At 30.2% G+C, this 23,168-nt stretch overlaps 2 protein-coding genes across 2 annotated transcripts; both read left to right on the top strand.

Annotated features, from left to right (window-relative positions):
* Nucleotides 1–19,257: 19,257 nt before the first annotated feature.
* LOC124913255 lies at nucleotides 19,258–20,391 on the top strand. The gene has a single exon (XM_047453850.1). It carries the CDS (start codon nucleotides 19,258–19,260, stop codon nucleotides 20,389–20,391), a length of 1,134 nt encoding a protein of 377 aa, XP_047309806.1.
* A 1,026-nt stretch (nucleotides 20,392–21,417) lies between these two features.
* LOC124913254 lies at nucleotides 21,418–22,740 on the top strand. Its single transcript, XM_047453849.1, has one exon. It carries the CDS (start codon nucleotides 21,418–21,420, stop codon nucleotides 22,738–22,740), a length of 1,323 nt encoding a protein of 440 aa, XP_047309805.1.
* Nucleotides 22,741–23,168: the final 428 nt, after the last annotated feature.

The raw sequence follows: 23,168 nt of genomic DNA, 5'->3' as shown, positions 1-23,168 counted from the left end.
CCTCCAACTAATAGAATTGAGGTTATTGAGGTTACACACTAAGAATTGAGTATTAGATCAAAGTAAATAATGATTGATTATTAATAAATATATCAGATATAATTAATTATAAATAAATTATTTATTTATGAAATAAATTAATATATATAATTTAAAGGGTTAAATTATACCATTAAGATTTTAAAATAATATTATTTATTTATGAAATAAATAATATATAATTAAATAGTTTAATTATTGTGTTAAAATTGTAAAGAATATATTAACTATTTATAAAATAATATAATACAATCAAAAGGTAATTAAGGAAGAATTGTAATATTTTTAATATTCTCTTTTTAAATATTCTATGACCTATTTAATAAGTCAAAACCTTGTGAGGGACTCAAAATAATTAAAAACCTTGTGAGGGACTCAACATAATTACTTACTTGTAGTAGTTGTAAAATATACATGTATAATCAATTTTCTTCAAAAAGATTGTAAGTTACATGAGATTACCATCTTTTGAATTAAACAATAGTTAGTATTACCCTTGTTCATTCGTTTAAGGAGTCGAAGGTAAGAAGGTTTAACCGAGCTTGTTTGAACCAATGAACAACACGTGAGGTTCTTATCTCTTTCGAGACCAATAGGACTGAACCAGTTCACACATGAACATGAATTTTCTAATAACAATACACATTAACGATCTTATCAATTTAACATATAGATCACCATATTAGGTGTTAGATTTTGATATGAAATTCCACTTAAAACCTAATAATCACAATATATGATTGAATCAAACTTTATAATGCATACATTAGTTACTTAAACACAACATGTATTCCTTCTTACAAAATGTAAATAACTTGTTTCAAAGTATTAAATGGTATGATTAAGGGTAGGTCGGTACGATATACTTTCATTTATTATACATACCTTATATTTTATCGAAAGTTTCAGTATAAAAAAAATCATACATTTATCTCACCTGAATTATGGTATACCTTAATTTCGGTACGATATCCATACTATACATTTCATACCTAAAAAAACATAATAACTTTAAAAAAATAATTTAATATAGTTACTAAATAAACGTTACACAAAATTAAAAATTAAAGTTATTTATTATAAAATAAAATATTCTAGACATTGATTCTAGACATTTATTTTATATTATTTGATTTTATTAAATAAATAATAATTTTATAAGTAGTTAGTATAGTCAATTACCGAAATAAAATTATGAAGGATTTATTAAGAGAACAAATATTGAAGCGTCCAGCAATAATGAATAATTGTTTTATGACATCAATCATAAATGGCTTACTACTATTTAAATATCACAAACATTTTTTTTATGTATTAATAAGTGTTATTACATATTAAATATATAAAAAAGAGTTCACATAAAATTTTTAAACTAAAGAAAATGTCATATTAATTTTTAAAACAATAAATTTAAATATATTATGTAAAAAAGAGACTCATTTAAGTATCATTTAATCATCTCACTTAATATACTCAGTTAAATTTTGGGTGCACACTAATTCAAGTATTCATTGTCATGAGTTAGAGATTTACACCAGTATAATTAAAAAAAAGTATATCAACACTAGTTTTAGATAGGGTTTAATGAGTGGTGATACATGTGAAATGACTGTAGGTCTAAAACTAGGCTCAAAGTTTCTTTAATTTTTTATAGTTACTATTTGGGCTACATCGAAATAAGCCCATATAAATATTGTATCCCTAACATAAGTGGGTTTTGACACGCGCATATTTGTGACATTAATCGTTTTCTACCTTTTAACCGCAATACGTTATTTCAAATAAATGTAGTATGCCGTAAATAAAAATATGATGGAAAGACTTCTCTTTTAAACAATAAAAGGCACGTGTATGAGCTAAAACGACAGAATTTTCTTTAGAGTATATCTTGCATTCAATTTGTGCATATATATAAATATATATAACTCCTCTAAATAAATAAAATTTAGAAGAAGACATTGCGATCTGAATCAAGTTACTTATGCAGAGAGTAAAGGCGTCTCTATTCTATAAATGGCGGCATAGGCGCGAGGTTAATGACCAGATGTCTATCGGTAATCCCTATTTCTTTCTCTTCCTTTTTTTTTTTTTTCATTTAGCCCATAACAATGTGATATGTTAATTGTTTATGTCAAGGATTAGCTAGGATATAAGGTCTCGTGTACAATTGTGCATTTATATTGTTTTTTCTAAATAAATAATATTTTTTGGTATATTATCGTGATTCTAATTTTAAAAAGATGGAATATCGATTTTAGTTATTTATATATATATATTTACAGTGGTTGTCATCAAGATTTCAATAGTCAACAACATGACCATGCAATATGGAATGTTACCAATGTTAAGAGTAATGTCAATTAGTAATCCTACTTCTCTCTCATTCCTATTTTTTTTTTTTCATTTTTTTTAAATGAAGCCAATTGTGATTGATTAATTATTTACCAACATGGAAGGGACTAGCTTGATTTAAGTTGAATTAGATCTTGCATTTATTTTATATATATATATATATATAAAACATAGAAAGTTCTTTAGTCAAATTTATATAATAATATTTTTATCTCTATTTATATATATATATATATATATATATATATATATATATATATATATATATATATATATATATATATATATATATATATATATATAATATATAACCAATTGTGATAGATTAATTATTAAACACAAATATAATATATATTTTGTTTATGGAATGTATATTATATTATATTATATTATTTTGTTTAAATTTAGAAAATTAATATCACTCTCTACCGTCATCTACCGTCATGGTCATGGTTATGGTATGGTTTTATAGTCATGAACTTCATTTCAAATTAAAGCATTTGAAATAACAATCAAAATCGTGATATAAAAATTAAGTTGGTATATTTATTAAATTTCTTTGTTAATCATAACATTAATTACTATATTTTGAGTGTGGATCGAATTGATTCGGTTATTTGGATAGATTTTATATATGATCTTAATATTATTGATTTTATAGATTTTATATATGATCTTAATATTATTGATTTTATAAAAAATTATATAATTGACCGATTCAAATAAATCAAATCTTCACTCTTAATTGTACATAAGTAAATGATAATGTATGGTGGGATATTCATTTAATTATGAATGTATAAATAAATCTATATTTAGCTCAAACATGGAGCATTTATGATCACCAATAGGTAATGGTTTCACATGTTCCCTTGTCCCATATTAATTTGTTTAATACATTCTTTGCATTTATTTATAATTTTATCATTTTTATATATAACTTTTGTATATCAAAAGATTTTGTTATTTTTTGTTGTGCAAGTTATATTGTTACTATAGATTTTGAGATATTAATAAATGTTCAAGTCTATACGTACTCTACTCATCGACGGGTGGAGCCGGGCTGTCCCAATCCAAATATATATTTATATATATAATATAAATATACAATATATATATAATATAAATATATATATATTTATATTATATATATATATATATAATATTATATATATTATATAAATATATATATAATATAAATATATATATATTTATATTATATATATATATATAATATAAATATATATTCTTTTATTATTTTTAACTCAAGAAAAGTAGAAATTTACAGCAGCAACAAATTAAAAATGAGTCAGTAAAGATGGTGATGTAAGAAAAGTAATTATTTTAATGAGTTAAATTAAAAATATATTAATATTTTAATCTATGGTGATAAAAGTAAAAATAAAAGGAACTTTTGTGTGTATATATATATATATCCGATCGATAAGGTTATGAAGAAAAGAATAGTAGTAGTAATGTCTGGTGGTTTTTGCAGGAGGATGTCTAGGTGGTTCGTGGCGGTGGTAGCCCTAATAATAATTCACTCTTTTGCATTGACAGTGCTTAATGTTAATGTTGTTGAAGGGAAGAGGACCATTGGTGTTGTTGAGAAGAAAGAAACGGTTCCAAATGGTTTCTTTGACCCTATACCTCCCATCCCTTTCTTGCCTTCGCCTTCTCTAATTCCTCCTGTTCTGCCCTCGCCGCCTTCTCTCATTCCTCCCGTTCTTCCATTGCCGCCTTCTTTCCAGCTTCCTCCAAACCCCTTCTTCAACCCACCATCGCCGCCTTCTCTCCTTCCTCCAAACCCTTTTAAGCCACCCTCACCACCGTCGACGCTCTTTCCTCCCATCCCAGTACTTCCGGCGCCCTTGATTCCGGGTCTGCTCCCATCCCCGTCACCCCCTGCTTTCCCGATTCCTCTCCCTCTCCCTCTCCCTCTCCCTCTCCCTCCACTAATCCCAATTCCTCATTTCCCTGGAATCCCACCAGCTTCTTCTTCTTCAACAAAGACCTCTCCATCAAATTAAATAAATAAAATTAATTACATTATCATGATGTATTGTCTTCAAGCAATGTGATGATCAATTTATAAGATCTTAATTAAATGTTTATGTAACCTTAGTTACATTTTGTTTCACATTCCATAAATAAAATACAAAAATATAATCCAAATCCTCTTGTCTGTTTGTTTGGTTAATTATTTTGGTTTGGAAGAGTTAAATCCAAAGTTTGTAGATTTTTTTTTTTTTTTTTAAACATGTTTATTTAAAAGGTTACAAGGGTCGGGTAATTTTGAATACTTGAAGATTTGTTTTAGTATAAAACTTAAATGGTTTTAATATATAATATCAAAATAAAAAATAATAATAAAAAATAAATATATTTTAATATTTTAGTTAATAAATTGAGTGATATTACGAGATAAGATATATTTTTAAATTTAGTTATTTAAATAACTCAAACCTCTTTAAATTTGTTATTTTGATGAATCTCCTCGTTTAGTCTGATACTATTTAGGTTAATATATTGCACATCTTATTATATTTTATTCTCTATAATTATTTTGAATTAAAATTTGGTCTTTGATTTAAATGATTAATTTATAGTTATACAAACAAAAAATAATTTAATTTATTTCTGTATTTAAAAGTCATTTCTTAAATTTAAAATATGCATTAAATATATTATATATATATATATATATATATATATATATATATATATATATTATAAATATGATAATTTAAAATATGATTTTAAATATATTTTTTATCTCGTTAATTTATTGTTGTCTCTTAAACTTATCCCAACAAATTTATAACTCATAAAATAGTTTTTTTGCATAAGATATGCTGCTCATAAATCAATGATTTTGTTGATTTGTTTTAAAAAAATGTTTATTAAGGAACATAAATAGAAAATAGTCATGTTAAAACCATTCTGCAAAATATTTCATTTTTGTATTTAGCTTGATTAGTTTCACATTTCTATGAGTTAAATAAGTCATTCCTTAAATTAAAATACGCATAAAGTCTGAATCATATATACATGTATTAATATTAGACAATTGAAGTCTTATCTCTTCACTAAATTGTAACATCTTATTAATATCTTTCACATCTCGTTAGATATCTATTTTATCTCTTAAATTTCATCACTATAAATCTATTTTAAATATTTTCTTGTGTGTGATATGTTATTCATAAATTTAAAATTGTGTTAGATTTGCTTGTATTAAAAAAGTATACTTAAAGTTCTTAAAGTAAAATAAATGAAAGATAATCAAATTTAAATAAAAATATTTCTACAAAATATATATTTTTTTTATGGTTGTATCTCCACATTTATATAAAATATAAATGTATTTATTTCTCAAAATCAATCGATAATTATACTTACACACAATTGCACCTATAAATTAATTAAAAATATTATTTCTAAATAATCATTTTGTCAATCCTCATAAAAAGAACATAATAATATTGATGGTTTAGGGTTATTTGCAAAAGAAAATTTAAAATTGTTTAAGAGTTTAAGTTATAAATAATATTATTTAAGTGTGTATAAGTTAAAAAAAAAAATAGGAAAAGAAACATCAAAACATAATAAACCATATTCTTCATGCTTAAAATTTATAATTATATGTTAAATTTAAATTAACATCTTCACCCATTAATTATGAATAATATTAATTTTAAACTTTTAAACTTTGCAAATTATTCCAACGAACATTTCCGTGCGATACATATAAACAAAAATATAAACTAAAAAAATTTAATAAAAAAATTATAATAATATATATTATTTAATTTTTTTAATAAATCACAAATAATACATTAAAATAAAACATTTTTATTTCACATTTTATTCATTTCGATAAAACAACTTATCTTCTCACATGTTATTTTTCTCAATGAACCTCTTATCTATTTACCATACACTTTTACTTTGATTAATCAAATATTTGATTCATATTTTTTAATATTTAGCATCATAATCTCATAATTTGGTTAATCAAATATTTGTTCATATTTTTTTAACCACTTTGAATTGTTACAAGCCTATTATTCATCGGCAAATCACATCTCAATCACACTTAGTTAAAGTGTTATACTTGTTTTTGTTATGTTGCAAGTTCGAAACATACATATATCATTTTTCATTTTATTTTTAGCCGTTTTAAATTTATGGGTGGGTCAACCACAATCTGACCCAAGTATAAATTTACTCTCACATATATATCTAAATTAACTACAACACTCGACCCATCAATCCAGACAATAAAATTAAGCATCAATATATATATATATATATTAATTAGATAAAAAATTGAACTTATATCGTTAAGAATGTCCCGCGATCATCAAATTTAGTTAGCTTAGTTGGTTAAAGAGTTGTACTTGTTTTTGTTAGGTTTCAAGTTTGAAACATACCTATAGCATTTTTAATCATTTTAAGTTTATGGGCAGGTCTACCCACAATCCGACTCGGATATCCATTTACTCTCACATATATATCTAAATTAACTACAAGTCTCGACCCAGCAATCCAGATATTTTGAAATTAAGCATCATTATGTATATATAGAGATGTGAAGTTGAGTATAAAATCCTTTACTAATAAATAATTTATTAATTTTTTTTTGAAGAAATAAGTAGTAGTCTTCAACATAACATGGTTATATGTGACAATAATTAAATTGTTCAATTAATATATTAAATTATTCAAATAAAAATTTATAAAATGTTTCAAAGTTAAATTTAGTATTTTTAATATATATATTTTTAATCTTGAAAACTAATTCAACTAAATATATTTTTATTAATAAAAATTGAACTCATAAACTTCATTATTTTAAAAAAGATTCTTATCACTTGATCCATTAATTCAATTTTACTATATATTAATTAAAAAACAATCAAAAATATTTATTTTGTTGGCTCTTAAAATAAATTCAAATAAATATTGTACTCTTAATAAAATTTAATTTTTCTTATCAAACATAGTGAAATATCTAATTTTAAATAAATTTATTTGAATATTTTTAACTTAAAAATAAAATCAAAATGATTATTACTTGGGGCATAAGCTAGCCATTCTACTTAAAAATGATTATTACTGGCGGCACGGGCTAACCATTCTAAAACATAAATTCGAATAAAAAAACTTTAAGTAGTTGATTTCAAAATAATTTACAAAATAGTTTGTTTTAAACAAAATCTTAATTAATTATCTATCCTCTTCTCTTTCGCATTAAATTTGAACCCATCAATAAATAAAGTGTTTTGAAGAAAAATCTCAACTTGCTATCCTTCTTTTTCACGTTATTCTCTAACCCATGAGCTTACCCTATAAATATAGTGTTGGGTCAAATTATTTTGACTGTGTGCTGAAATAATTTAACCATTGAGATTTTGATGATGAAATAACTTATGAGTTTTTATGTAGGTCTATTGAAACAATATTTCATTAGACTTGGCTCTAATGAGGATCATTAGACCGATTTTGGGAATTGAATGCATAGAATTAGACGTACAGTTTAACTCATCGGAGTTAGACGTGTAGTCTAATGAATGCATAGAATTAGACGTACAGTCTAACTCATCGGAGTTAGACGTGTAGTCTAATGAATGCATAGAATTAAACGTACAGTCTAACTCATCGGAGTTAGACGTGTAGTCTAATGTACACGGAATTAGACGTAAGTCTAATGTATTCGAAATTAGACGTGTAGTCTAATAGACTTGTAATTAGACGTATGGTCTAATAGATATTCGGAATTAGACGTACAGTCTAACTCATCGGAGTTAGACGTGTAGTCTAACTCAATGGAGTTAGACGTGCAGTCTAATAGAAATTGAAAGTTAGACGTGAGTCTGACTCCTTCAGACAAGTCTGAGGTAGAACCGGAATTAGACGTGCAGTCTAACTCAGTGGAGGTAGACGTGCAGTCTAATGGTTGTTGGATAATGTTGTCTAATTAGTGAAAGTTAGACGTGAGTCTAACTCCTTCAGACAAGTCTGAGGTAGAACCGGAATTAGACGTGTAGTCTAACTCAGTGGAGTTAGACGTGCAATCTAATGGTTGTTGGATAATTAGACGCGTAGTCTAATTAGTGAAAGTTAGACATGAGTCTAACTTCTTCAGACAAGTCTGAGGTAGAACCGGAATTAGACGTGCAGTCTAACTCAATGGAGTTAGACGTGCAGTCTAATGGTTATTGTAATTAAACGTGTAGTCTAATTCTATTAGACCAGTCGGTCTAATAGACTCGGTTATTAAAAGGAGATGTTTTATTTCATTAGACTGATTTTCACAATTCGTCTAATTAAAATACGTCTAATGCTCAGTTTAAGTAGTATGCTTGAAGCTATCATTTCACCTACCAACGTGCTATAGCTGTACCCTACTCCTGCTCCACTTTCTAGTGAAGATTAGTACAACAACTATATGCAACCAACCAAGGAATGCCACGTAAGAAAATTTTCCTCACATTACTTGTTTTGTAGATACATCCTTGATGGAATATTCGGTGCACTACCAGTGATGTACGACCACGATCCTTGTGCTCAGAACCTGCGGTGTACAATAGAGGCTTTCCAATAGAAGAGTGCCACGTATCATTCTTAAAGATTCGACCGTTAGCTCTTGCTCAGTATTTAACAAATCTAAAGGACAACGAACAATCTGCCTAACGAACAAGCATCATACAACGAACAAGCATTCTGAATTTTCAGAGAGAGAAACTACTATATCATCTTGCTTACTAAATTCATACTGTGAAGCTGCTTTCTGATTGTACTGTGTGTGAATCAAGAGAGAGCTAGAATTAAAACACCTTTAGCTGAGTGATATTCTTCATCTTGTAATTGAACAGAAAGTGTTTTGTTCAATAGTGAGCTAAGTGTGTGTGTAAACTGTATTTGATTCGAATCATATCATAGTGAATCCTTCCGGTGGTTGGAAGAAGAGGTGACGTAGAAGAGTTTCTCCGAACATCCATAAATAAACTGCTGTGCTCTTCATTTCTGTCATCTTTTCATATTTCATTCAGTGCTTCAAACCCAAGTAAACAATTCCGCCTTGAATCCGTTTCAAGTGTTTACAAGTGTTTGCGTAGAATAGAAAGCGAATTAAATCCCTAACAAGATTTCTTTCAAACCGTTTTTCATAAGCCTTCATCCTTAGCTAGACCCTAGTCTCTATCGATAAAGCCGATCCTATCAATTGGTATCAGAGCCCTGTTTCTATTCTCAAGCCTTTCCTGAAATATGTCGACCATAACCAAAGATGCCAGTGCTACAGCCATTCCAACTTTCTCTCGAGAAAACTACATTGTTTGGAAGAAAAGAGTTCGTACTCATCTCTCTTCTCTTCATGATGACATGTGGAGCGTTGTCACAGAAGGTCCTATGAAGATTGATACGGAGAAGTCTGACTGGAACGCTGATGAAAAGAGGCAGAACAACCTCAACAACATGGCTCTTAATGTTCTGTACAGATCTCTCGATGACAGCATGTTCAACTACATTATCGAATGCGACACTACCAAAGAGGTCTGGGACAGACTCACTCAACTGTGCGAGGGAAACGAGCATACCAAGGAAAACAAGATCATGGTTGCCACTCAACAGTTCGACAGCTTCAAAATGCATCTTGGTAAAACAATGAACGATTTCGACACCAGATTCAGCAAGATCGTCTCCTCTCTGTCCATCCTAGGCAAGACCTATAGCAACCGGGATCTTGCTATCAAGGTCATGCGTGCTCTTCCAAGGGAATGGAACATAAAGACTATGGCGATAAGAGAATCCAAAGATCTTAACAAGATCTCTCTCTTTGATCTATTTGCTGACCTGAAGGCCTATGAGTTCGAGCTGAACTGTAGGATGGAAGAAGATCAACCCACGTCCGTTATCATTGCCAAGGCGCTGGTGACTGCTGAAGAGCCACCAACCGCTCAGGACGTGAAGATGGCAGTTCAACAGCTGAGCAGCGATGCCATGTCTCTCTTTGTGAAGAAGTTTGGCGTATTCATGAAGAAGAGACACTCTAACTCAAACTCTTCAAATTCTAATGATAATAGGAAATCTAAAGCTAATGTTACTTGTTTTCACTGTGGTATTAAAGGTCATTATGCATCGGAATGCTGGAAGCCAAAGCGTGAAGATTCCAAGGATGATGGAAAAGAGTTGAAAGCTCTTATTGCAGGTGACGGAAAGAACAGATGAAGCAGTCGTGGCTCTTATTTTTCATCCAGTGAAAGTGATGAAGAAGAGGTGGCGTGCTTCATGGCAAGATAAGATGAAGAAGGAACTCAGGAGACTGAGGTATTTGACTTCTCTTCCGAAAGGTTTTCAAGGGAACAACTGGTAGCTGCACTAGATGACATGGTCATCGAGTACAGAAAGCTAGTAGAATCCCTAAATGAAACTAAATCTTCATCAGATGTAAACAAACCAAATTTGTCTCAAGCTGAAAAGTCAAATCTTTTTGAAAAGAAGATTGAAGAGATCTCATCTGAGAATGAGATGCTCAAGGAACAGATTCAAACCCTTTCATTTGAAAACAAAAGGTTAAACTATGTTGTCTGTGCATGGACAAGGTCTGGAGATGTTGTCAAATATCAGATCAGCATGTTGAAACCTGCTGGATCTAGATCCGGATTGGGATTTGATAGCAATGACCCTAACCTGTCATGCAAAAAGTCAAAACCATATGACAAACTTAAGCCTATAAGTTTTGTCAAAGGAAGTATGACTGACATTGAATCTAATCATATTCATGAAGAAGTTGTTTTCAAAAATGAAATAGTTTATGTTCCCCCGACTGTTAGCTGGCTTAAGAATAAGCTAGAAGCAGCTAACAAGTCTGGCAATCTAAAACCCGACTCTAAGTCAAGGAGTTTTAAAAGAAAATCTTCTTCAAAAGTTAAAGGATAAGTGGCTAGCAGGAAGTCATTTGCTAAGTCAAAATCCTATGCATTAATCACAACACAAAATGGGAAGTCCATCAGAATAACTCAAATATGGATTCCTAAGGGACTAATTGATCGAGGACCCAATTGAGTATGGGTACCAAAGTGTGTAAATAGTTTCTTTTGTAGGTGATGCAGGAGGATTGTAGGAAGGAATCTAGAAGAGTACTCTTCTAAGTACACAGCCCATAAGATCAACAATGACATTTTCCATTATAGAAGAATAAATGTCTTTATTTGTTAAAAATGTTTTTGGTCTTTGGACCACAAAAATTATCTATCACATTTTTATGTCCATAATGAGAGAGAAAATTACTTTGGAAGTAAAGATACTCTATAGACGAATATTCTTAATCGGTCTAATTAGACAAGTATGTCTAAAAGAAACAGTGTGTTCTTAGACGTATTTTTGCTCAAAATCTATTCATCTAAGTCTACATGCTGAGGTGTTATACCTACGCGATTAGACGGACACGTCTAATAGACGTTAGACGTTTTTACGTCATGAGCAAGTGGATGCTCACGTCTAATCAAACATACGTCTAACACATGGTGTTTATGCAGAATAGACGTACACGTCAAATAGACATTAAACGGATTTTCAAAACACAGAATTAGACGTATGCGTCTAATAGACTCATCCGTCTAATAGATGTTTTGTTATATGAATTTGTGAAGTAAGAGAAACGTCTAACTACGTACTGATTAGACTAATCAATGACAGCTGTCCCACGATTGAGAGCTATTTGTTTTTCCCGCTCAAAATATCAAACAGTCATCTCTTAATAACATGAAGACATGTGTCTCTCAAGTTTAGAGAAAATGACTGATATACCCTCATTTGTAATGATGACTCCTTGAAAAAGGACGTCTAACATTTATTGATGGGCCATACCCTTGAGAAAAAATTTGTTTCAGAAAATTTATGTGAAGAAGAAATGTTGGCCTCATATTTTACTTTCATTTCATAAAATGAATCTAATAACTTCTTTTACTCAATATCCATTTCATTGAGTGTAGTAGTTAACTCTTTGTTTGTAAATTCTGGTGTAGAAACATCATTTACCTTGGATTGATCGTCTGTCATTAAGCATGTTACAGTTTCAGTCTCTTTTTCTGCAAGAGAATCCTCTGAATCGTTGTCGGCCCATTTAGATTTATTTTCAACACACATGAAAACTTTATGATCCTTCTAATTCTACTTTGCTTTAACATTTCGACCATAGATTTGAGTTAGCTTCTCCCATATTTCTTTAGCAGAGGAACATGACTTGATCTCGTAGAATATGTTCATGTTGATTGATTGATACAGAATATTTTTGGCCACATTGTCCAAATTGTTGGTCATCTTATCTTCAGTAGTCCACATCTTGGCTTCGAAATCTTTATGGGGTCATCGGTAATGACGCTGCACATATCACAATCAAGAGCAACCAAGTGAGCTTGCATTCTCATCATCCAATATTCACAGTTGTCCCTTGACAGAATAGGGATTTCGTTTATGATAGACATGATTCACGTTCTTGATGCTTGAGAATAGAAAACAGAGCTCTGATACCAATTGATAGGATCGGCTTAATCGATAGAAATGGTGTCTGGCTATTGATGACGGCTTAATATAAATGGTTTGATGGAAATCCTGTTAAGGATTTAAATCACTTTCTATTCTACACAAACCCTTGAAAACTCTTGAACGATTCAACCGTGGAAACGTTTGCTCAAGTTTGAAGATAAGAACTAACAATGAGAAGATAACAGAATGTAAATGACACAGCAATTTGTTTATGAATGTTCGGAGCAAACTCTCCTACCTCACCCCTTCTTCCAACCACCGGAAGGATTCACTATAAGATTCTTAGAATCAAATATAGTCGCACGATTAGCTCACTGTTGAACAAAACACACTCTATTCAACTTACAATATGATGAAGAATATCACTCAGCTAAAATAACGCTTTGCCTCTTATTCTCTCTTGATAACACACAATAAAACAAGAAAGAAGCTCTTAAGATCGTAAAAACAGTAGATCTCTCGTATGCGTATTTCTCAGTGTTCAGTAGTAGTTTTTCAGCAATAGTTGTGGCAGTTCTTCCGTTGTCCTTGAAGATCTTTAAATTGGGAACAGGTACCAACGGTCGAATCTTCCATAATGACACATGGCGAGCTTCCAATGGAATGCCTCCATAGTACACAGTAGACTCTGAGCACCATGATCGTGGTCGTACCAATCTGGTAGTGCGCCAAATATTCTTCTAGGATATTACTGCAAAAATAATATTTGGGAAGAATATTTGCTTACGTGGCATTAATCAATTGTTGGCAACTGGCTGCTGCACTGATTTTCACTAGAAAGTGGAGTAGGAGTAGCGTACAGCTAGTTGATCGTGGGTAGACGTGTGCTAGCTTCAAGCACCTACTTTAAGCATGGCATTAGATGTATTTCACTTAGACGACCTCGTCTAATGAAATTAGACGCCCACGTCTAATAGCAGGATCCATTAGACCATATGGTCTAATGGGATTAGACAACACGTCTAATTACGGTTCCCTTCAAACTAATCTGAAGGTGTTAGATTGCACGTAAAACTCTCATAAGTTAGACTGCACGTCTAACTCTCATACGTTAGACTGCACGTCTAACTCTCATACGTTAGACTGCACGTCTAACTATCATCCGTTAGACTACACGTATAACTATCATCTGTTAGACTACACGTCTAACTACGCATCCCTTCAGACTAATCTGAAGGAGTTAGACTACACGTCTAACTCTCATTTGTTAGACTGCATGTCTAACTACGTCTGTTAGACTGCACGTCTAACTACGTCTGTTAGACTGCCGTCTAACTATATATCCGTTAGACTACACGTCTAACAACATATCCGTTAAACTGCACGTTTAAATACATATCCGTTAGACTGCACGTCTAACTACATATCTGTTAGACTGCACGTCTAACTACGTTTGTTAGACTACACGTCTAACTACGTATCTGTTAGACTACACGTCTAACTACGTATCTGTTAGTCTGCACGTCTAACTACATTTCTTAGACTGCATGTCTAACTACGTCTGTTAGACTACACGTCTAACTACGTCTATTAGACTGCACGTCTAACTCAATGCATCTAATGACCAATCAATCTAATGATCCTCATTAAGACTTAGTCTAATATAATCTGATTTCTATACACTTGTACCAAAAACGATTAACCGGCTTAAATTAAGTTTTATACACACTCATCATCAAAATTCCAATAGTCAAAATACTTTGACACTTAGTCAAAATAATTTGACCCAACATATATACTATTTGAATATTAATGGAAGACTTAAAAAATATTTAGTAAATTAAGTCCATAATAATTGAATGGAATAGTAAAAAAAAACTGAAATAACTTAAATCAAATTACAATTATTATATTGGCAAATTATAAGATGGATGAAAGAGACTAATTATATTTGGTTTGATTAATGTTTTTTCTTTTATCAATAAAAAAATGTTATTATTTTTAAAATTTAGCGACAATATTTAAAATTGGAATTAAAAAGCTCACTATTAATGATTTATAAAAATCGCAATTAATCTATTCAATTATACCGTGATATATAAATTTGTAATTAAAAATTTATTAATAACAGTTAACCGTCAATTTTAAGACATTATATAAAACCACAATTATGGCTAAAACATTTATAATACCGTCGTTAAAAGTAAACCCTACTATTAGCAACCTTTTATATAAATCACATTTAGTGCTTAAAACTTTTAATTGCAGTTTATATATATAAACATTTACATATAAATGTTTACAAATTTATTATTAATGTTTATTATTAAATTTATAATTATATATTAAATTATTATATAAATTAAATATATTAGTATAATAAATAATAAGATAGAAGACTAACTATTATATACTAATATATATATATATATATTTATATATATATAATTTTTTAAAAAGTTCAATATATATTTTGTTTGAATTAAATAGAATTAACATAAGACCCCTCAATCATGATTTTAAATCAATTCTGGATGACAAACTACTTATTGAAATGACATTCTGATGTTAGATTTTATTAATGGATGACAAAATAAATATTCTTCAATAAAAGACTTGGAAAAAAAACTAGTACACACTTGAATTAAGATCTATAGTGATAAATCCAAAACACTTCTTAGTTTAAGTCAATGAACCTATATAGATAAGATTCTTGATAGATTCAAGATGAAAGATTATAAAAAATTTTATTCAACATGACGTATATCTCGACAAGATACAGTGTTCTACAACACATGCTGAGCTTGAAAATATAAACAAGATTTCATAGCTTATATTGTATGATTTATCATGTATACCATTATATGTACACGTTTAGATGTTGCAGATATTTCGAACATTTATCACATATAAGATTATCGTGAAGTACTTGAGAAAAACGGATAATGATATTTTAATATATGGAAATTTGATCGTATAAGACTATATTGATGCAAAATTTTAGACTTACAGTCTCAATCGAGTTATGTCTTCATCCTTAATAGAGGAACTATGAGTTGAAAGAGTCTCATGTAGTAAATATTAAATTCTACAACAGACACTTAGTACATACTAGTATAACAATAAATGAGACCGTTCGGATGAGAAAGTTCCTAGATGAACATTGTGATGTTCCTAAAACTTTAGTATCTATTGACATCTATATATTTTGAAAACAATGATGTCATAGCCTATACAAAGGAACCGACTTCGAACTCCAAATATTGACATATTATGAAGAATTGTCAGCTTAAGACACATCATCACTATAAGTGAAATTAAGATGTAATATGTATATATTGATGAAAGGATGACAGATCTATTAACAAAGTTTAAGCTTAGGCCCTAACGTGAGAGTCACACTAGACCTAAGGATCTCAAATGCATTGGAGAATGTCCTAGAGTTTGTTTTTTATTTATGAGTGTTAGACACTAATTTTAAATTTGACTTGATGGTTTTATGATATGATATTTCATCCTTATTTATTATTGAATGAATATTAAATAATATATCTAAATAATTCATTATTAACCAATGGGATAACTTTAAATGATCTGGGGAATGAAACCTCATTAAATGAATTGATTTTTTTATTATATAATGTTTATAGTCACCATATCATCAAATAAGATATTAAGAAATAGTTGTATTTGCACATTTGTTTAATGACAAATGAGAGATGAAAGGAATTGTCTCCTTTAATTTAATGTGTAATGACTAATTTTAGATAAAACAATTATTAAAAATATTTTAATTTAATTATTTTAAAAGTTGTAGTGCTTTATTAGAAGCCAAATACAATAAGGTAAGAACCTCCAACTAATAGAATTGAGTTTATTGAGGTTACACACTAAGAATTGAGTATTAGATCAAAGTAAATAATGATTGATATTAATAAATATATCAGATATAATTAATTATAAATATATTATTTATTTATGAAATAAATTAATATAAATAATTTAAAGGGTTAAATTATACCATTAAGATTTTAAAATAATATTATTTATTTATAAAATAAATAATATATAATTAAATAGTTTAATTATTGTGTTAAAATTGTAAAGAATATATTAACTATTTATAAAATAATATAATATAATCAAAAGGTAATTAAGGAAGATTTGTAATATTTTTAATATTCTCTTTTTAAATATTTTATGACCTATTTAATAAGTCAAAACCTTGTGAGGAACTCAAAATAATTAAAAACCTTGCGAGGGACTCGACATAATTACTTACTTGAAGTAGTTGTAAAATATACATGTATAATCACTTTTCTTAAAAAAAGATTGTAAGTTACATGAGATTACCATCTTTTGAATTAAATAATAGTGAATATTACCCTTGTTCATTCGTTTAAGGAGTCGAAGGTAAGAAGGTTTAACCGAGCTTGTGTGAACCAATGAACAACACGTGAGGTTCTTATCTCCTTCGGTACCAATAGGACTGAACCAGTTCAGAAATTAACATGAATTTTCTAATAACAATACGCATTAACGATCTTATCAATTTAACATATATATCACGATATTAGGTGTTAGATTTTGATATAAAATTCCACTTAAAACCTAATAATCACAATATATGATTGAATCAAACTTTATGATGCATACATTAGTTACTTAAACACAACATGTATTCCTTCTTACAAAATGTAAATAACTTGTTTCAAAGTATTAAATGGTATGATTAAGGGTAGGTCGATACGATATACTTTCATTTATTATACATACCTTATATCTTATCGAAAGTTTCAGTATAAAAAAAAATCATATATTTATCTTACCTGAATTTTGGTATACCTTAATTTCGATACGATATCGATACTATACATTTCATACCTAAAAAAACATAATAACTTTAAAAAAATAATTTAATATAGTTACTAAATAAACGTCACACTGAATAAAAAATTAAAGTTATTTAATATAAAATAAAATATTCATTTTTAAATCTAACATTTTTAAAAACTAGACAATGTTTAAAATTAAATTTAATTATAAAAATTGAAATTATCAAGAATAAATATAAGTGTACAGTATTTAAATTAGGCTAAAGTGGATAGAGATTCCGAATTGTATTCAAGCACATTTGTATCTATAATTTGTTTTATAAATTAATAATACAATTCATGTTAGATAATAATAATAATAATAATAATAATAATAATAATAATAATAATAAATATTAGTTAATTTAGACTTAATTAATAAAAATCTCTCACTTTTTTTTTCGTTTTCATTTAACAATTCAAGTTCATCGTATTTAAAGTCTTTTCCTAAGTTGAATTCATCTCTTTTATCCCATTTGTGCAAATCAATGCCTCCACCATTTTAAGACTAAAATTACTCCTAAAAATATCAAATATCATTTACATAAGTTAAAAGAAAACTCACTAGCAACCGTGGAGGATGAAATTGCAAAAGTACCCTTGACAATAATTGAAAGGATTGAGTACTTAGTTTCACTCCTTTTCACCGCTCCAAAAGATTAAAAATTTGATTGAATCTTTATTCAATCTTATCGTTAAGGTATATATAACATATATTGAATAATAATACAGTATAATTATATTTTAATTTAATTTTTAAAAATGGTATTTCTTAAATTAAATTAATATTAAATTTATTTCTTCATAACTATTATATATATATATATATATATATATTAATTAATAAATATTATTTCGGTATATCGATATACAAAAAATTTCAAAATCTCATACCTTTACCGTACAAACAATTTTGGTATTGGTATCATACATTACATTTTTTCGGTATATCTTAAAATTGATACTTTTGATATGATCTTGTGGTACAATATTTTTGATATACTTATACTATCGTAATTCCCTTCTTAGGTATGATCCTTACATAAGATAATTGATGTTAACATTAAAAAACAATTAGTTCACATCTAAAAACAATAAACAATTATTAGTCTTAGACTAGCCGCAGCAGGGGAGTAAATTAGGTGTTATTGGGGTGTCAAAAGAGGAGGGTGGGAGGCAGCAGGGGGGCAAAACTGGGGATCAAATTTTGGGTGTCAAAATTTGATACGGGTGTCAAATTTTGTTTGGCCAATGAGACGCTGCCATGTGGCAGTTTAATATTTACTTTTGATTTTAATTTTCTTATTTTAAAAATACATTTTAATAATAATTGATCAATAAAAAAAAAAAAAAAATTATATCAATATTTTTTATTTTTCACGATCTATAAATAGAGACTTGGTTTGTGTCATTTGGACACCAAAAAATTTCAGAAATTTTCTACCATATTATCATCCTTGTTTGTATCACCTTTCTTTTGAAATCTTCAAACTCTTTCATGGATCCTTCACAAAACCACAACTTCTTTCCAAATTACTTCCCAAATCAAGCTCAAAACCCAAATATACAACCTTCGAACCAAAACATTGAACGTCCGGAAGATCCCATGAATACCGGAATCCATCCTAATATTCCACAACAATATATGATGCCACCCAACTTTGGCATGCAATACCCGTATAACCATCATTATATGCCTTATGGCTATCCACCTATCTCTGGAAATAACTTTCATGTCGCTCATACCAACTATCCAAACAGTGAACAACCAAATAATTTAAACACACAACGTTTCAGTAGTGGTTCAACTGATATTCCCGAATTTTCTACACAAATATCTCCAGGGGATGTTGATGGGAATACCCAAACCACTTTTCTTGCTCCAACCCAACAATCAACCCGAAAATCATACGATCCTTGGAGCACGGAGGACAACAAAGCTTTACTAAATGGTTATTTCCATTTTAGTAATGATAGTGAATTGGGGAGGAACCAAAAGGGCGACACTTTTTGGGGTAAAATTGCAGAATTTGTAAATGACAAGTTTGAAGGTGAGAAACCAAGGAGTGTAATACAATGCAAAAGTCATTTTCGATCCATCAATAAAAAAATCGCAAGTTTTATTGGTTATTATAGTTCAGCATGCAGAACTAAGTGTAGTGGTTGGTCCGATGATAACTACGTGGAAAAGGCTTTAGAGTTGTACCGCGATAATGAAAAGCAAAGGTTTTCCTTGTTGGAAGAGTGGAAGATGGTCCGTGACCAACCAAGATATATGGTAGGAGCAAATGAATCTGGAAGTAGTGGATCAAAGAGAAAAAGTGGAGGTGATGAAGTTGAATCCTCAGCTCCATCCATCATACGTCCAGAAGGTAGGGACGCAACAAAGAAGAAAGCCAGAAAAACATCAACTTCGAGAAAATCAAAGGCTGAAATTAATGAGGAGTTATCTAATGTATCCTCCACTCTTGAAAAATTTGAAGAAAGGAGGGCTAGTACTGCTTCAGCTATGTTGGAGTATGCCCGTGTTAGGAAGTTGGAGATGTTGATGTCCTTGAAGAATAAAGAAGAGCGTGATGTTGTGGACGAGAATACTTATCAGATGTTATTGAGGGAATTGTTCCCAAACTAATTTGAGTGTTCTGTACTTTCAAAGTGTGTGTTCTTCAAATTATGTGTCAAATGTATGTTTTTCAAATTATGTGTCAAATGTTTGTTCTTCAAATTATGTGTCAAATGTATGTTCTTCAAATTATGTGTCAAATGTGTGTTCTTCAAATTATGTGTCAAATGTGTATTCTTCAAATTATGTGTCAAATGTGTGTTCTTCAAATTATGTGTCAAATGTGTGTTCTTCAAATTATGTGTCAAATGTGTGTTCTTCAAATTATGTGTCAAATGTGTGTTCTTCAAATTATGTGTCAAATGTGTGTTCTTCAAATTATGTGTCAAATGTGTGTTCTTCAAATTATGTGTCAAATGTGTGTTCTTCAAATTATGTCCAAATTGATAAGAACGTCCCCACCCTCACTACCTTCTGACTCAATAATGACAACACCCATACATAGAGATTCCAAATTGATAAGAACGTCCCCACCCCCACTACCTTCTGACTCAATAATGACAACACCCATACATAGAGATTCCAAATTGATAAGAACGTCCCCACCCTCACTACCTTCTGACTCAATAATGACAACACCCATACATAGAGATTCCAAATTGATAAGAACGTCCCCACCCCCACTACCTTCTGACTCAATAATGACAACACCCATACATAGAGATTCCAAATTGATAAGAACGTCCCCACCCCCACTACCTTCTGACTCAATAATGACAACACCCATACATAGAGATTCCAAATTGATAAGAACGTCCCCACCCCCACTACCTTCTGACTCAATAATGACAACACCCATACATAGAGATTCCAAATTGATAAGAACGTCCCCACCCCCACTACCTTCTGACTCAATAATGACAACACCCATACATAGAGATTCCAAATTGATAAGAACGTCCCCACCCCCACTACCTTCTGACTCAATAATGACAACACCTATATTGAGAGATTTTCAATATAAAAATGGTATGCACATCGTATGCTTTCTCACTTCAAACTTTTCAACTTTAATCTTCTTCTTCATATCATTATATGGATATTCCCCCAGACCCTTTTAATCTCGAAGAGATTCAACAACAATGGGAGTTGGAGGAATCTTTACTCAAAAGGCAAAAAGAACTTCTCGAAGAGCTTCAAAGGCGAAACAATCGATCACGTAAAAGAAATTCTATAAATAGGGACCATGGAGCTGCCCATCAGAGGCTCATGGCCGACTATTTCGATGAGCCATGCACTTATACTGAAATGCAATTTAGACGTAGATTTCGAATGAGAAGGCAATTGTTTCTCCGAATTGTAGAAGCCGTAACAAATTACAACCATTACTTCACCCAAAGGCGGAATAATGCAGGAAAGCTTGGATTGACACCGATCCAGAAGTGTACAGTTGCCATGCGCATGCTTGCATATGGAGTAGCCGCGGATGCCTGTGATGAATATGTGAAAATTGGAGAAACCACTACACTTGAGTGCACTCGTATTTTTTGCGAAACAATAATTGTCTTGTTTCAAGATGAATACTTAAGACGACCAAATGAGGAAGACTTGCAGAGGTTACTCCAAGTTGGACAAGAGCGCGGTTTTCCTGGAATGATTGGAAGTATTGATTGCATGCACTGGGAGTGGAAGAATTGTCCTAAGGCTTGGCAAGGACAGTTTACTAATGGACACAAGGGCACAGCAACAATTATCCTCGAGGCAGTGGCATCTTATGATTTGTGGATATGGCATGCTTTTTTTGGCATGCCCGGAACATTGAACGATATTAATGTATTAGACAGGTCACCAATTTTTGACGACATTGAGTCTGGTGAAGCTCCTACTGTGAACTTCACTGTGAATGGTCGACAATACAATCTTGCCTACTATCTTGCTGATGGAATCTATCCTAAATGGCCCGTCTTTGTCCAATCAATTCAAATGCCCCAAGGAGACAAAGCGCAGTTGTTTGCAAAACAACAAGAAGCATGCAGGAAAGATGTAGAACGTGCATTTGGGGTACTCCAAGCACGGTTTGCTATTATTCGCCAACCAGCTAGGATATGGAATATTGATGTCCTAGGTAAAATAATGAGGGCATGCATAATTTTACATAATATGATTGTGGAGGATGAACGAGATTCGTATTCACGAAATTGGGAAAATATCGACTTCGAACTTTCGAATAATTCCGGGTCTAGTTCCTCAGGTAATGTCCAAAGAGAAGTGCTACCTCAATTTCAAGTGCATGTTGAAGGCCGATCTGAATCAAATATTCATACTAGGGCCGATCTACGTGACAAAGCACAACATATTCAATTGAAGAAAGATCTTGTCATGCACATTTGGAATAAATTTGGAACAACTCTCGATTAGAGTTTTAAAAACACTATTTAAAAAATTACCAATGTTTAGAGTGTTTGTTTTCTTCTTCGTTTTAAATAATATTTGTATGTTTGATTTATCAAGTGATGAATAATATTGTTTGTGGTTAAAAAAAATAAAATTATGTATATGTTTAAATGATGTGGAAGTGAGAGAAAGTGAAAAAGTAATTTTGATACCTTGAATAACACGCTGCTGTATGACATGTTAAAAAGTGGGTGTTAAAAGAGGTGTTAAGCTGACGTGGCAGGGTGTTAAATGAAAAAATTTGACACCCTGCTGTGGGTAGTCTTATGATCATGAGACTAGTCATCATTGATTCAAGACATTTATTTTATATTATTTGATTTTATTAATAAATAATAATTTTATAAGTAGTTAGTATAGTCAATTACCGAAATAAAATTATGAATGATTTA

Source organism: Impatiens glandulifera, chromosome 8 (assembly GCF_907164915.1).
Source record: "Impatiens glandulifera chromosome 8, dImpGla2.1, whole genome shotgun sequence".
NCBI lineage: Eukaryota > Viridiplantae > Streptophyta > Magnoliopsida > Ericales > Balsaminaceae > Impatiens > Impatiens glandulifera.
Note: the sequence above shows the minus strand (reverse complement) of the source record. Positions and strands in the feature narration are given on the sequence as shown.